The 17,619-nt window shown below is 40.7% G+C and overlaps 2 protein-coding genes across 2 annotated transcripts in view; both read left to right on the top strand.

Moving 5' to 3' along the window:
* The first annotated feature begins 505 nt into the window (after positions 1 to 505).
* Positions 506 to 3,397, top strand: LOC139346224 (uncharacterized). Its single transcript, XM_070985188.1, has 2 exons — positions 506 to 617; positions 2,313 to 3,397. Exons 1-2 carry the CDS (start codon positions 603 to 605, stop codon positions 3,114 to 3,116), a joined length of 819 nt encoding a protein of 272 aa, XP_070841289.1. The 5' UTR covers positions 506 to 602; the 3' UTR covers positions 3,117 to 3,397.
* An 8,367-nt stretch (positions 3,398 to 11,764) lies between these two features.
* Positions 11,765 to 17,619, top strand: part of col22a1 (collagen, type XXII, alpha 1) — a 47,731-nt gene continuing 41,876 nt past the window's right edge. The window contains exons 1-3 of the mRNA XM_070985444.1: positions 11,765 to 11,855; positions 11,952 to 12,518; positions 16,284 to 16,364. Coding sequence (XP_070841545.1) covers positions 11,765 to 11,855; positions 11,952 to 12,518; positions 16,284 to 16,364 — 739 coding nt within the window. The remainder of the gene's footprint in view (positions 11,856 to 11,951; positions 12,519 to 16,283; positions 16,365 to 17,619) is intronic.

The following is a 17,619-nucleotide window of genomic DNA, read 5'->3' as shown; positions in this document are numbered from 1 at the left end:
ATTTGGATAATATGGTATGCATGTGAATACTTCAGATATGCTCTGGAGTATAGGAGAAATAGCTTCATATACTGCATGATATCTACATTATATTCAAATCTGAAGGCAGCAATTCAGATTGGGCTCATGAAAGATTGATTCACAGCATTCATGACAACATGAGACTCTGTTGTGCTGACTTTCACCAGCTCCTTGACAGCTGGGTGTTCTACACATAATGATGACAAGGGCACAAAACGCCACTTGTGATGCAAAGGAGGTCTCTGGCACCATCTAGTGGCTAAAGGCATGCAAGAATTCCTGCTATGTTTGACTTCATTATTATTTGACATCTTGCCATTCCTTTCAGTCAAAATAAAGGTGCACTGTGGATAATGAAAACAAACTCTTGTCAACAATGCTTCGCCATGCGTGTGCATACTGCCTGCCATTAAGGTAGAGATCAGTAGAAATCACAGTGCTGCATGGTGACCCTAATCTGCTTAATTACATTATGGCTGCTAATTCTAACTGCAGTGTCACTGCCTTTGGTCAGGTGGCACGGACCAAACAAACACAAGCACAAAAACAAGATTGTTTTGCTGCGCTGGAACAAACAGGAGATGTTTTGCAAACCTGTGAGTATACTCTACCATCTCACTAGCTAACAGTAATCTAGTTTTAAATGCTTTGTTACCCATCATGGACCTAGCTGATGTTAGTTTGAGTGACATGTAGTGAAAGTGAGGAACGTGCTTGTAATACAGTGTGAACAGCAACCGTATCGACTGCATCAAGCATACACTGCATCACTGTGAGACATTACAAACAAATATACACTGTGCTTGCTTTTGACTGACATAAGGAATGTTTAACGTCTGTATTTAGCAGTAAATAGTAGATATCTGTATTTCACTTTTTCCTCTTGGGAAAATTCTGTTAGAAGTCAGGGAACTTTGGGAGCTGCTGGTTAATATCACCTTATACATTTAGAGCATTACTGAATCTTCAGTTTGACATTAAAGAAAACACCTGCCATCTTCCAGTATTCTCTGTCTCAAGTCGTGTTTGGTATCACTTACTAACAAGACGCTTTATTAAGGGTGTAGAAGTTCTAACTAATGGCTTCAGTGACAGTTAATAAATCCTTTACAAACCCTTTTAAATGCAGTAATTAGCAGTTTGTAAGAGCAGCTGGTTCCCTTTGGCTTGTGTTCAAAATAACTTGTTTTGTTGTTTTAACTAGCTCTTTAACTCGCCACAAACAGCCCTTCAGTGTGTACCCTCTAGAACATTAGTTCCCAATCTGACCCTTCAACATGAAGTAGTATCTCCTTCTGATCCCTTGTCACAGGTTTGCGTGTCTGTAGTTATAAGGTGTTTAATCGAAGAACGATTTTTGAATCACTTGTTGGTCTGTTAGACCAAACAAAAAATACATTGAATTCTGAATAGATTTTTCTCATTGCCTACTTGGGTAATTGTCTAATGACCATTTGTAGGGGTCAAAACCCCAAGTTGTTCGAGAAGAGAGCTGCAAAGCATTATGCAAATCAAATTTCTTAACAACTTATTGGCATTTATAATCCAAAACTTGATGGGCGATAGTAGCGAAAGAACCATAGTAATGACATAATGACATTTATAATGACAGAATTTTTTTTTTTTTTTTTTTTTACAAAGTAAGAAGCCTATGAACCTGTATTGATGACTTGCTGATCTTAAATAATAAAGCATGAAGCCTACAGTTCTAAATGTTAATAAGCAATGAGTTTCTCACTAAGCCATCAAGTCTGTCGTTGTAAGAATGAATCAGTTGTTAATAAATGGACTATGGCACAGGTGCTTTGCAGTTATTTTTCAGAAGGTAAGTGGTCAAATTGTTCCCTGAAGGAGTCTTCCTGATGAATTAAAGAAATATTAAAAAAGCAAAGCACAGCTAAAGGGATTTCTCAGTACCTGGCACTCTCAAAGTCGTCATTTTAATGGCTTACTGCCCCACTATAAAGCTTGAATAAATTATTTATTTACATTAGTATAGTAATCATAATTAGGGTAAGGTGAAGAGCATAGATCATAAATAGGGTTAGGGCCAGAATTAGGACCCTAACCCTGAACTCTTGTTATGTGAGTGATGTCGAAATGATTCATCCTCAAGAGTACTACATGTGCTACATTGGATAAATTATGCTTTGCATTAATGGCTATGAATTTTGCTGTACAATGTGGTGAACATTTTTCAAGATAGAGTTGTTCTGGGATATAACTATATAACTAAAATTGTCATTTTAGTTATATGATTAGTATGAGTCATTGGTGTCTCTTTTGTTCAGGGGGCTCCCCAGCGAGAAGAAATGTTGGCCATCCAAGTTAAAAATACCATGTTGCATCTGAATGGTCAAAACCTCAAACTGGCGGCTAAAAATGGCCGCAATTCAAAAACACCTGGCCTCCATCTGTCAGCGACACATGGAAAGGACCCAGCGGGTCAGCTTACGGCGTGCTCGTCAACCCAGGAGGGCACAGCACAGTTGGACTCGTTGCTCAAGTCACCCAGGCCTGACTTAGAGAGGGAGGTCGAGAATCAACCCATCAGACGCCCTCGTAAGCTCGCCCCACTGGAGCTGCCAGAGGAAGTGAGGGAGGCTCAGAAGCAAAAACTTAAGTTTATCCAGCAAGAAGCCAAACCTCCTTCCTGTAAGCTGGATGTGACAGTGAATGAGCCCCGGACAAGAAAGGCGAAATCCTGTGTGAGGCAGAGACTGGTAAAAGCTGCAGCTGCCTCCACTGAGCCACTCAAAGCCCAACAGCAAAACAGATCTGCAAGGCCTCAGCTGATACGTTCCAACCCCATAGAGCAGGATGGAGCCAGGCATCTGGAGGAGGTGGTGTGTCGAGGTACCCCAGCTCCTCTGCGCAACAAGCCTGCCCCTCCTTTACTTTCTCCCCGGGTTAAAGCCCGGGCCACACGTGGCGCAGAGGCAGCACGCCAAAACCCCAGCACCCTCCAGCAGGAGACAGGGAGGAGGCGACTGAGGCTGAGGAGAGCACAATGCCTAGAAGAGGATCAGTGCAATTCAAACACGTCAACAGGGGGATTATCTGCAGATAAAGGCAAGCTGGCCCAAGGTGTCTAAGGCAAAGGGGCAGCAGGCAGAGAGGGCTCCTAGAGGCTAGCTGCGTGCTGGAAAAGGCATCAAAGAGCCTCCAGCAGCCTCCTGGGAGTATGGAAGCATCAGGGAGAGCCATCAAGAGGACTGCAGTCAGCAATCTGCAAGATGCACTCTAGAGTGAGAACTGACAGTCGGCTGAAGGTGGAAGCAGTGAACATACACTTGATGGTGTTTCTACTACTGGTGATTAAAGAGGAAAAAAGACCTTAATCATAAAGCAGAACAATACAGTCCTGGAACATCTTCAGCTCTAATTAGATCGAATCTTTCACTTTTGCAGCTCAGGACTTTACAAAATGATGTCAAGCTTAGAGATGCAGTTGTGTCCCTCATAAAAAGACCAGAAATAGGCTTATATCCCAGTCTGGAAGCTAAACAATGATATGAAGGACACATGAACCAAATAATGTAATGCCCTCAGCACGTGAAAAAGAAAAACATGTCGAAATCAGAAAATGCTTTATAAAGTTGTGCTGTTATAAACTGTTTTTACAGAATAAGTCTTTTTCAGAGCTCAAATCCACACATAAGCACATAAAGCTAATTTCAAACTTATTCTCAAATGTCAGTCTGGAGTATTACGATATATTATTTATACTAGATTTTTCTTCCATGCTTTTATTAAATGAAATGTCCCATACAGTGTATTGTTGTGGAATCTCTGAGGAAAACAGCAGCGTAGCAGATATTGCTGGCACTAGACCAGACGAATAGGAAGTTCATTAATGGTCCGGTGTACTTTCCCTTGTGCTCCCAAAATAGAAAATAAATAAATAAATGAGCAACCTTTCATAAAAGTATATGCCAGGTTGCTCTAAGTTATGAATTGTCCCCTTTCCAAAAGCCATTCTCCAGATCGGAGAATGCATTGATTCAATTAAGTGAAGCAGGCACAGCACAAAGCTGGCACATCACAGGGACAGTTAAATCACTGTAGATGATCCAAGATAATGAAACAGAACAGAAACTTCTAACAGAAACAAAGCCGGTATGATCACTAATAGGGGACAATTTAACAGACAGCTACTGATTGATCAGCACATCACTTGAATCCTGCATAATGATGAAATACTGTAATATAATCAGTATATGTATTAAACATATAGTCCCAGTGTTTTGTCTGCCAAATGCTATTAATATTTAAAAGTTAGATAAAAAGAAAAGTTACACCATTTACTCCACTTAAGAGTCTATATGTCTTGTTTCTGCAGCCCTGTTTTGTTGTTGTTTGATGGACCTCCTCCCCCACCCAACATGCTCTGCACTCTGGATGATTAGGCTGATGCTCAAAAGGAACTTGCATGATGCTTGATGTAACCTTTGGTTGTTAGCCAGAAAGGTAACATTAGCAATATATCTCAGCATAAAATGAGTCCTTATGATCTCACTGTCTGTGTCATTATACACTGTCTGGTTCATTCATCACTTTATCTTTGTCAGATGTTTGGTGTTATTGCAGAGAGGATCTTTTTGTCTTTGGTTTTCTGTCTGCACCACTAAACTTCACTTAAGAGGACGAACATGTTGAAGACAGTTCCCCCTCCCCTTCTTTAGCTCAGTGGCACTGGTAACGCTTTATGTGTGCATGAGACTGACATGACACCATCAGAACTGTGACTGGCATGTTCTGAACATGAGTCTTTATGACTGTTTAGGACTGAGTTAACTAACTAATGATGACTACAGTTAGCAGCAGTTAGCGATTACTTTAGCAACAAGTTAATCTACTGTATCTGTCCATCAGGACACTCTGTAAATCACCTCAGTACTGTTTGCAGTACCAGCGGGGGGTAATAATGATGATGATGATGAGTGAAACACTGGAGACCAAGATTTGTATCCTATGTGAAACCACAACCGTTGACTTTTTTTTTTAACGTATGTACGTAAGTTAAATCATGTAACGTTAACTTATATCACATTCATAACATAAACTACGTAACTAACATAGACTGCTGATCTGAACCCAAACCACAATCTTTTCCTAAACCTCATCAAAAGGTTTTGTTGCCTGAACCTAACCAATCTGTGAGCAACAATTGAAATGTTTCTCTGCAAACTTAATTTTGAAAGTGTGTTGAAACTGCACGTTTGATATTTATTATTTCTAACTTGACAGCGGAATAAAACTGTGGCACTGACACAGATGTAGCCTCCGTTTCACCAGGCTATGATTCACAACTTACTGTTACTTTCATCTTCCTGAGTAAACAATACTCCAATGAAAATGAACAAATATGATTTAATACTTGATGTAAACTTCTAAGGTGGGTTTGAGGAGGTGTAGCTTGCTCCGTCACAGATGATGGCAAACTGTCATCAATGTGATTTCAGAAACAGTTACCATGGACTCCAGTGATGACCCAGGTTCAAGGTAAGGAAAAAAACACATAGAAACTTTCATAGAAACTTTTCAAACCAAACCTGCATCAAAATCTGCTTCATAGTTATCATATGAGGTGGTCACACTTCAGAAGATGTTGAATGTGCAGTTGAACGATGATTCTTATTTTCTACAGTATGACAGGGAAACAAACCTTAAACACAAAATAAACACATTTTCAGACATTTTTCACCTCATAAAATTGATGTTGCTAACGTGTTATCAAACAGTTAACACATACAGCAGAAACAGAGCCCTATTAGCATGCATTTGGAGTCATGTGTCTGTCCAAATTCCAGTCCAGCATTGCCTGTTTTGGTCTCTTCCAGCTTCTTAGAAAAATAACTTGCTTATACCTGCTAAATTCTTCATTTTGTTTACCATGTAATTACCGTCTTTGTCTGTCAACTGTTGAGTACTAGGCTGGTATCTTAGTAGATTTCTCAAGTTAATATTTTTCAGTGAAAACAGATGCCTGCTGCTGCAAGAAACACAGTTCATGAGACCATTAAGACTGAACCAAAACAGTAAAGTTGTAAAACCAAAACAAGGAGCTGAATGATGCATAAATATTGGGAAATTATAGTGGGAAGTTCCATAGTGGGATCTCTAAGAGTTTTTGCTACAAGTGACCCCTTTTACATTAAAAACGTAGGCTACTCCACCAATGCAGCATTGAACTCTAACACTATCAAACTCATTTGGCACCACTGTCGGCCACAATACACCTAAACCAATGCTATGCTAGTAGCGGCTGATGAAGCCTCTAGGTGCTCGTGTCTAGCAGAGATGATGAGTAGGCTACAAAGGTCATATGAGCCATTTGATCCACAATTAAAATAAAAACATTGATTTATACAGCTTTAAAATGTTTTAACTCAAGCTGACGGCTGCAGGTATACAGGGAACTTGACATTATTACTGGTAACCTGCTGCTACTTCGAATGTGCCATTACCAAAAACTTTTCTAAATCTGCTGCTGGAAGAACAGTGTCGTCTTGCTGCAAAGCAATGCAACAGACTTTACACCAAGTTGGGTGGGAAGCATCTTGTGGCATATAGGCCTCTGGCAAAATAATGTGTAAAAATGTATTTGAAAGTGTTTTATGGTGAGAAAGCTACCTCAACAATGCATTCTCACTCCCAATTCGTCACATATGGGCATTGGTGGCACCAAGGTCTTGACCTAGAGTCTGCATGTGGCAAGTTGGGAGTGAGAACAGGTTGACCTTACAGATTGTACCTAAGTTTTAGCTTTAAAAAAAGCATAGTCTGATCTGCTTCAACATGAACTCCTTAATATTTTGAACATATTTTGGAAAAAGAGCCTCTTTCTGATGTGGGAGGTTGAAAGCTGGCTGTCAATCAGATGACAGATGGCATTCTCCAACACTACATGGTGCCTGAAGCCTCTCAGTCACCTCTTTAGCCCTCTCACATAAGGCGACAGACGGTTCCTCAGACGGACACCATTACTCATAATGTGCATCTGCCCCGAATCGTCAGCCCACTTCCCATCCACTTCACACTGAGTCTATACATAGCCTGGCCTGTGCTCACTTTCCTTGGCTACAAAGACACTGTAAATAGGCCTGGATGTAATGGCTAACTTGTTTGTTGTCCATGACATTCAAATATTGACATTGTGTTCAAGAGAATTTTGGTGCCTCAACAGCTCCACAGCAGAGTTGGGTGTATTTTCTAATGCAGAGGAAACATATGGTGACAACTGTCAGAGCACTTTATTGAGGAAAGTTCAGCCAAGAGCTGCCAACATGAAACTTGTATTGCAGAGGACTTTAGAGGAGAAGCACAGTATGTCTGCCAGGCAGGATGTCTGGCACAGACAGAGACAGAGGACTGGTGTATTTCACTGCTGCAGCTACATCTGCTACCAGGGAGCATGACCACACATGATAAGATCATCAACGTACACTGAAAAGTGAATTATAGTCATCCTCTAAATGCATATATCAAGTCAAGGTCAAATCAATTTCCAGGTGGGCAAACAATACTAACCTTTTTATGAAGAAATTGCAGGGTGTTCATACATGAGTTGATCACACTGTGTCTTTTGTGTGTGTGTTTGCTTGTCATAAAGAAATAATCAGTTCTACAAAGTGGATTTTGTAAAATTACATTTTCATCATTTCTGAGGAAATTGCAAAAAAAGCAAATAAAGTGAACTATTAGGCTTAGGAAAACAGGACCCAATTAGAATTGAAAAAATGAGAAAAGTCAAATAAAACAAGCCTAAGCATGACCAAGAACAACAGAAACAAGCGTGGCAAGGACAGAAATAAATTAAAAGACATCTATTTTGTTTGTTATATACATGAAAATGTACCAAAAAAACATGAAACATGTGCATCTTGACGTGATTGCAAACTTGTCAAAGCAGCACGACATGAGTAATATAGATCACAGAACTTTACTGTAATCCAGTGCAAAGGACAGACATTTAACACAAAGCTGCAAGTACGAGCATTCTGTAATCATTTCCCCAACTTAAATACAGCCCTTCTCCATAAGTGTGTGCCTGGTCGAAGCCAACGCGGCCCGGCCCACCACCAGCCCCAGGGCGGCTCCGCTGTGGCTATCACAGTGGCAAAGGCTGGACAGTTGAGGCGGTTGCCAAGAAGCCGTGCCTTTTCTTTGAGGGCAACACTTCAGATGGGCGCAGCCATAAAGAAGAGGGAAAAAAAAGGGACAAAAATATCCAGAAAGTTGGGTCTATAATTGGCTGCGCCTCTCAGCCGTTTTTTTTATGTGTGAGCACAGCCCAGTCAAGAACAGTAGAAGCCACTTCACCCTCAGTGAAACCTTACACTTTCCCCCATCGCAGTTCCCTCCCACTCCGTCCACCCATCCACAAGGTTTCTGAAGCTCACCTCACCTCACTTTTTAACAACACTGTACACTGGATTGCCACCCTGGATTATATAATAATCTCATCTTGACTTCTGGCACCTGCAGGAGGATATTTTGGATTATTATCACCTGATAATGATGCTGCCCCGGTGCTGATTCAGGCTGTGAGTGCTGGAGGCAGAGAGAGACAGACAGCTCAGTAACGCTGACTGAGTGACAGGCCAGGTAAGAAAAAAAAAAAAAAAAAAAAAAATCATCCATCTGTCACTGTTATCTTCCTCTAAAAATGGATTCTAAAATACTTATTTATTCTTTCACAGTTTTGAATTGTTGGCAAGAGGTACTTTTTTTTGTGTACACATGCTGTTCAGATGCTCTATCAGAGAACAGATCTCCTTTTTTCTTCTTGGGTTGCACATGGAAAAAAAACCTCTTTCTGTTTTTTACATTTTGGGAATGATGAACGTGGTACTTCTGTTATAGACATCTACACTGCAGTCCCAGGTCTACCATTGAGAGAGGAAGTGGAAACAGACCTGATGATACAGACCCACAGTTTGTAAGGAATCTGGCCTCAGGTTCAGATGTTGACAGAGGCAAACCAGCTTGTTTTTAGCTTTATCTTGGTTACTGTGTCTGTCTGTAAAGCTGTGGATTAATTCAATGCAGCACTACGAGACACTTACAGTGTATTTAAATGCAATCAGAGATGAAAGGGAGACAAATGAAAATATGTTAGACTTGTACAAAGTTGGGCAAAGAGGATTAAGAGCATGAATACAAATCTCATTCAGCTATGTTCATAGGATGTCTAATTTCTCTTTTTTTCTTTTTCTTTTTTTTAATTGAAGTCTTGCTAGGCTGAATTTCTCAAATTTTAAATGCACACTAATTGGGGCAATTAGTGTGATTCAGCTAGCTTGCCTCATTAATAGCACCAGTGAAACCAAGTAGTAGAAATAGCCTAATGGAAAATCAGATAAGAAAACTATCTGGAGGCCAAAGCACTTTCCTTTCCTCACAGCAAATAATGCACTCTCTATTTCACAGGCTATATAGGTCAAGCCACAGTCCTCAGATCGCTGTTTTTAAATTTGCGTCTCTCCACAACATTTCCTGAAGTCGTTTTCTCCTCAAATCATTTTCTATTTCAAAATCATAACAGCAAATACTCAGTATAAACACACCACTTACATACACCCTACTTTGTCTAAAATATGCTACAAATGGCAACAACATATTTATCTTTAAAACATGAGAAATCCTTGTCAAGGGCACATCAAAACCTGCATCAGCTAATAACAATACAGCAATTTGATAACATATCTTCTTAGCTCTAGTTAAATATAAGTCTTCATGGGAGAATGTTAGCTCGACTTAGCATAAAAACTAGAAGCGAGGAGAAATCACAACTCCACCTTGGTTAGAATGTGACAAAATGCCAGCCACCACCTATTTACTTTAGCACATTATTTATTGTGTGTTTAACAAGTACAGAAGACAATGTGTTAAAATGATGCTCTTTCAGGTAGATACTGTACATCACACTTCTGCTTCCACTTCCCACCGAGTGTGCACACTGGAGTCCTTGTAGCCAAGTCGGTTGAGAGCATGCACATCTGAGACCTCCATTGCCTGAGCCAGCTGATTTCCTGTTATTTCCCTGTTTCCTGTTACATCTGATTTTCCCGCTCACATGATTAGACTAGATTAAACTTTCCAGATGTTATTGGACTGAACAGAACAAATTCTGATAATAAAAATATCATTTCAGTTGTTTGTGATCCTCTGAAAGATGTATTCACCGTTTCATAGCAGCTCCTTTCCCAATGATTGGAAAAATGATATGTAAACATGCTTCTTGGGCTAGTTTGCGTCACTTGATGAACGCAGTTCAGAAGTTGCAATACCTGCTGAGGCCACTTCACCAAAACCACTTTACAGCCCTGCTCTGCTCCTGTGGGTTTTGAGACACTTGCCATTTTTACACTTTAGTTTTTGTATGTATTAAACAAACAACATAAAACATGTCAATTAGTGTGTTTTATGTGTTTTTTTTTTACCTTTGGACAGAGCCAAACAAGCTGTGTCCAGTCTCTATGCTAAGCTACGCTAACTATCTCCCAGTTTCACATTTAATAAATAATCCCAAAAATATTTCATGAAGCACTTCCTGACAGCAGGCATTCACTTCTAGAAGATGAATACGTTTACAGAATAATTCAATGGAAACAGCACAGAAAGGTGGTGAAGGATGGTAAAGAGCTTTTCACAACACAAGGGACTGGTATCATTGCTTTCCAAGTTGTGCATAACTCAGACTTTCCTCAACCTCGCACAGGGACCCCCCGCAATGAGACACTCCCCTGGTCAGGATGAATCCATGTTATGGCTACAGTCAGTCACACATCTACCCTAATGGCAGGCATCACGGCCACTGGTGTACAATAAGAGCAAGAATAGTTTTGTGTTTATATGACTGGTTTCTGTCCGTGACATCAGGGACAACAGCCTCATGAATGAATCCAACAGAGACGGCCTGAATTGGTCCTTCACACCATGCTGATGAATGAAAGCTGCACAAATTTTACTCAAGTGGCTCCAAATGACAAGTGGAGATATCTGCTTGAATTTCAAATCTTTGATCGATCAATGTGGAGAAATCATGCAGTGCAATATCAGCAAACTGCACACTCCAGTCATTGCTCCTTTACTGTCTTATGGGTGGAGATGATAAAAATAAATATTTGGCAGCAAGTTCTGAAAATCTTAGATGAGTCCAGCTTTCTCTGGATGGAGCCACTCACTGCTGGAGATTGATGTGTATTTCAACCTTAGGTTTCAATTATCTCATCTTGAGAATGGACAACATTTCCTAACAGTTTCTATAGCAGAAAGAGATTCAAATACTGGAAACCACAAATACTGCTCAAAAAAGAGGGTAAGAGCATTTTTATCTTGTTGGAACCCAGGTTTCTTTATACATACAAAGTGCCTAATTCAATCTTAAATCAGCTTTCCAACCGGTCCCTTGTCAATACAGAGATGTGGCAGCAGCCACTCTGGGAGGCCTGCCTTTTTACAGCAATCTCCCTGCACAACAGGAAATCCTTCACCCACTTTGGTTTCACTGTTGGAGAGAAATTACTGCAAAAATCCTGTTTGCCAAGGGACAGCTTGCCAAATAGGATTTAGATTCTAAAATGTCTTATAGTTCAGTGGTGATTTTACAAAGTAGGATGAGTAACTGCAGTGCCTGCTAGAGTACATGTAGAAGTGAATTGTTGATGTCTCCACTGACCTCTCTACAGACTGGACAGCTTGATGGTGGTAATTAGCTAAACAAACCAAGGCGGAGATGAAAATACGACTGGGATTTAGGATCACCCTGGTCTTGGTCATCCTGGCCTTGACTCTTTTGGGTGAGACAGTGGAAGCACAGAGGGCAGGTGAGAGAGTTAAGATTAAATATTCTGATCTAACTCCAGTGTAAGAGCTTATGTTGACTGTATATGACTAATTCCTTCTGTATTTACCAATGACAGGATGTAAAAATGTCCACTATGACTTGGCATTTATCCTGGATACCTCATCCAGTGTTGGAAAAGAGAACTTTGAGAAGATCAGACAATGGGTGGCCAATCTTGTAGAGTCTTTTGATGTGGCGCCTGAAAAGACAAGAGTCGCTGTGGTTCGCTACAGTGACAGACCCACCACTGAGTTCAACCTCGGTAGGCACAGGACCCTGGAGGATGTGAAGCGAGCTGCCCGTAACATACGCTACCTGGGAGGAAATACAATGACTGGTGATGCTATCAGCTACACCACCACCAACATCTTCACGGAGCGGAATGGAGCAAGGCCCATAGCCAGAGGCATTCAGAGGGTGGCCATCCTTCTCACAGATGGCCGAAGCCAGGATTATGTTCTGGAGCCATCTAAGGCAGCTGCCAAAGCTGGTATCAGGATGTTTGCTGTGGGCATCGGGGAGGCACTGAAGGTGGAGCTGGAGGAGATTGCCGCCGAGCCAAAGAATGCCCACGTCTTTCACGTGACGGACTTTAACGCCATTGACAAGATCAGGGGCAGGCTGAGGAGGAGGCTGTGCGAGAGTAAGTCAGCCATCAGGCTCAGTGCCAACACGTCACTCACATTGCATCCCTCATGGCTTCTGTTTGAAGCCTCACTTTGAAGAGGCTGCCTCACCCTGAACGTGCACTTAATCAAAGTAGACGCTTATTTTAACCTTTAAGCACTATACAGAGGAAAGACCCTAACCACAAAACCCCACCCCAACCACAAAGAGCTGCTGCACATGCATACGGTGCAGCACATCATTGGTCATTGCTTCTTTTTGACTCGATATGAAATGTGTGCGGGGGCTGTTGCAAAGTTGGCTTGTAAATGAGCGTTCTCTACCCAAGACATTTCTGTGGTGTAGCTGCCTTTTTGACTGCTGCTATGGTGTGGAGGTGTTTAGCACTGGAAAGCCTGTCTTAAGCTAACCTCAATGGTTTTTCCACTAGTGTGTTGAGAAAATCTTTCACAGGCACACAGGCTTAGGAAGTATCTTATACTGTACACAGTCAAATGAATGAGCTCAAATAGGTTAAAAAATGAAGTCTGTTGTCCTGTGGCTGTGTGAAGCGTCTGCATGTGTTTTCATGGAGAAGATAGATGCTTTGCACTCCAGCGCTTCAAATTCCTGCCTAAAATTAGCCAGACAGGAAAGAAAAGGATGCCATAACTCTTAGCCGCAAACAGTAAATACAAAAACGGAAATGACATGATTACATGGTTTAGCACACAGATGAGCAATGATAAACTCTCAACTCTCACTTTAATCTGGCTCTGAATTGTCAAGTTTGATGAAGCAAAAATCTCAAGAAAGTGCTCATTCGGACACTACTCTCAGGGCATATCATCTTGCAGAGGGATACTAGAGCAAGGGCAACATACAGAGGCATGTTAAAGCCACTAACCTTTGACCTTGCTCCTTGACTCCATAGATTTTCAATCTGTCAACCAATAATGCAGGTAATATAGTGAAAATATGCTGTACATGCAAGTCTAGAGCGCAGTGCTCTGTAGAGCTAACCAAAGGCTAAATTTACACAGAAATACAGTTGCAGTGTTTTCTTTCTGTAATCTCTAAAATCACCACGAGTAAGTCTCTAAGTATATCAGTGGTCAGCACAACTGGCTCCCTGAACGATGTAAGTTATTTTCACCCAGAAAATTATAGCTGTAATGTTTCAAGTGGGTCCACTGCAGCCTCTCCACTGTCCATGTTTAATGTTTTCACCTTTTAATGTATAGGTTCAAAAATGGACACTACTTATTATGTGCTGCACTGATTCAATCGATCATGTGTGGTCTCACTTAAGAACACCAGTCTATAAGAATGCACACTTTGCCTTACACGAACCCAGGAACAGAGAACTCTATTATCAGACATCTTCTAGGGTCTGACATCTACAGTGTGTTTCAAATATTCAGTGGCTGAAGTGATGACAGGTAACAGGGGTAATAGTAAGGATTAAAGATGTATCAGTCTGCAAAAAATGGCAGTTGCTCAGTGTGCTATGCTCAAGCTTTTGCTGGTACTATGAACCTGTCTCAGACATTTATTCCCAAAGTCAGGTTTTACATTGCTTCCATATTAAATCACAGCCAGATCCCTAAATTATAGCTTTAGGGCCACAAGTGTAGGGAGTAGCTCATCTATCTAGCATGCTAAGTCTCAGGACTGTGCACATACACCATCTTTAAGAGAGAGTGACGCACTTCCATTCGTTCACAGAATGGTAATTTTTGGTAGACTCTCTGACTTTATAAACAATATAAAACGAGCATCTTTTCTGACATCTTCAATTATCACTTTTAAATGACTTTAAGAATGACGAGAAAGAATCCTTTAATTTCACCAACTGATGATAGACACAAACAAGGACAGACTATACAGCTGAATTTAAAAGTGAACCCTGTGAAATTGATATAACACTGCTCTTAGAATTACTTAAAAGTGTGCCAGTGCTGACAGTTAAATTAGCCTTTTGGATTTTCCTATTAGGCAAGCTCATGGCTTTGCATGAACCAGAAAAACAAGCCATGTCAAGAGAGCTGTCCTCATAATGAACAGCGCATAGGTTAAAAGCCACTCTGACATGATGATTTTTATAGCCGTGATTTAAGAAAATTGCAGGGCTTGATAGTAGATGTTTGGCAGATACTTGATCTATTGGGGAAGCTTGAGTGTCTCACTGTGACATTTTCAGCCGCAGATAATATTTAGGACTGACAGTGAGGACACAGACAAACAGTTGGGCTAATAATAGGTTTAATGAGAAGTTCCTCTGAACAGATTGATTGCAAACTGATGAAAAGACCCCTGCATTTGCTGTCACACTTAATTAACAATATGAACATGCCTCTCACCATGCTGCACGGTGAGAAGGTTTCAACTTGTTGTGAAATGAATGCAGAGGAACAGCTCATAGACCACCATCATCAAACATTAATGAGCTCAGATTTATCTTGACAGTACTAAGATGTCATTTGTGCAAATACACCAGTCTGCAGCATTAGCGAGAGGGATGGGACATTCTTCTCTGTTGCAGCCCTGCCATTTAATTTAGATCGATGAATCGAATGTCTAACATAAAAGCCCTGCCTAATGCAGCTGTAATGCGTTGCATCACCCAAACAACAAAAAACATATTTTCTCATTTGCCTCTTTTTGTATTGACATACAGATAGCATTGGTTTTATTTGCCCAGGTTTTGTGATATAGGGTTAGGGTTAGGGTTAACCCTTGCTGACAATGACAATGGAAACATGCTGATATGACAGGCATGGTGTTTACTATGTTCAATATCTTAGTTTAGTGTGTCAGCATGCTAGCAGTTGGTAAGCCGCATGACACTCAAAGTAGGCTACAGCTGAGGGTGATAAGAATGTCATAGTTTTGCAGGCATTTGGTCACAAAGTAAGTATTGGATAAAATGACATTTTGAACTGATGATGGTGCTGCATGAAAAGTCAAAGCTATTAAAATTCATTATAATAGGGACATGGATGTATGTGCCACCAGTTGACATTGCCATCGTTACAGCCATGCTGCTAACGTGTATCAAATTTCAGAGCATGGCACCACTACAAACCCATTCCACTGGAAGCATGTTTCTAGCAGAAAGCAGCTCTAATAAAGACTGTTGATGGCGAGGTCAAGAGGAATGCTTTGAGAACCATAAACAAAGTTCACAACCTCCAAGTGACAAAATCTGTTTGCTATTTTTGGTAATTTAGGTGAACTGGCCTTTTAAAACTGTCAATCTCACCTCTCAGCCAGTGTTTACATCTATTAAACTAAACAGGATCCATATCTGTGTTCTTTAGTAATGAATCTGGCGTGTTGATGCAAATAGAAAATATCCCTCCTGCCAATAAAAACTTAACCTGACAGTGTTGCCTTTTCCACTGTCATCACCATCTCTGAAATATGTGTGTGTTGAAATATAAAACTGTTTACCATTGTGGATGTGCCTCCTGCTCTTGTAGAGCCACCCTGCCCATACACCACTCCCCAGACATCAGACAGGAGAGATGGAGGGCAGTCAGAGCTGGTGCTCTGCGGATCACATATCAGTCCAAAGGCTGCATTTCAATGAGATCATCATTTCCTAAAACCCCTAAGACCCCTCATAAAGTTTCAGAATGCTTCTTGTAATAAAATATGCTAATAATTTTCATCAGTAAGATAGAAAGTCACCAGTAAAAGTGTTTGAACAGCTCTCTTTGCCTACCCCATGCTCCCAAAAGAGCATCACATCCTGATTTACAGCATGTCTGACTGAGCTATTGTCCTTTCTCCTCAGATGTCCTGTGTCCAAACATGAAGGTTCAACCTGATCGCTTCAAGCCCAACAGCACCAGTTATGGTCTTGACGAAGTTCCAGGTATGTGCAAAGTGCTGCTTCTCTAACATCAACACACAGCACTGGCAATACTTGACGACCACAAAGTCAGCTCTTTAGTTTTGAAAGCATTTCCTACACTCCCACATCTAGCTTTTTTACATCAAAAGAAACAAAGAGTTATTTTTTCATATGCAAAGATTTAGCCAGTTTTCACTCACAGTTTCTCAATTTCTAGCTGTATATTGGAGACTGAATTGGTTTTATTCATGACACGGAAAGTTCTACTTTGCTGGTACATTCATATTCTTATTTTATGCTGCCATTATAAAAAGTCACTTGCACTTTGCCCACATTTTCCCGATTTACACAACAGCTAACCATTTTGGGAACCAAGTTGCTGTGTTTTAGAAATGTAGATGTATTTTGTCCAAGCAGCTGTTGGCTTCCATCATTTCCATATAATATGAAACAATTGGTAGGCCCTTCAAACTTGCTGGTGTCTTCATCAAACATTAATTTTTGTCAAAGCTCTAACAACACGCATTCAAAGATAGTTAGCAAAATGAATACAGAATTTATAGTTAATACTTAAACATTGTGGTAAATAGAAAATTGTAGTATAAAGACAACAGATTATAATTTCACTTTCTTTTTCACCTTTGGACCATGCCAAGCTAGCTTCTTTTTACTCGCTAGCAGGCTGTGGGTCATATTTGCAACACAGACATAATCTTGTCGTCTAACTCTGAGCAAGAAAACAACTAAGCCAATTTCCCAAAGTATGAAACTATTATATTATTCTATTGAGGAGGGAGAGCTTGCAATCACACTATATTCCTTTAAATGCAGCTGTGATTTTCAAGTTCAGTGGTGGAACTAGCCGTCTACCTGGTGAAGCCCATTACTAGTCCTACGTGTTCCAAGCAGCTGTAAAGGTTTCTCAGAACTCTTGAATAGCGTTTATCCAGAAACGTCGGATGTTGTTACAAGGGTGTCTTTTGGGGGATCTGAGTTCCTGTCTACGTCTCCCACCCACATCCATCACACTAAGAGAAAAAACAGATGCCCAGACATGACTCTTTGGACTCCTGCTATGTTGAACTTCATGGAAAGAGAGATGTCAGAGTGGTGAAAGTTGTGTTGTAGAAACTTTGACTCTTTACACATTTGGCTGGCAGAGTGACACCAACATAAGCAAGGGGGCAACTCATATGGCTTTTGAAATTTCTGACATTTTGCTGCTGGACAATTTGAGCCATGTCATTCCCAAAATCAACATACTGTAGTCTGTGTT

This window comes from Chaetodon trifascialis, chromosome 17 (assembly GCF_039877785.1).
Source record: "Chaetodon trifascialis isolate fChaTrf1 chromosome 17, fChaTrf1.hap1, whole genome shotgun sequence".
Taxonomy (NCBI): Eukaryota; Metazoa; Chordata; class Actinopteri; order Chaetodontiformes; family Chaetodontidae; genus Chaetodon; species Chaetodon trifascialis.
This window is presented reverse-complemented; position numbering and strand designations above follow the sequence as displayed.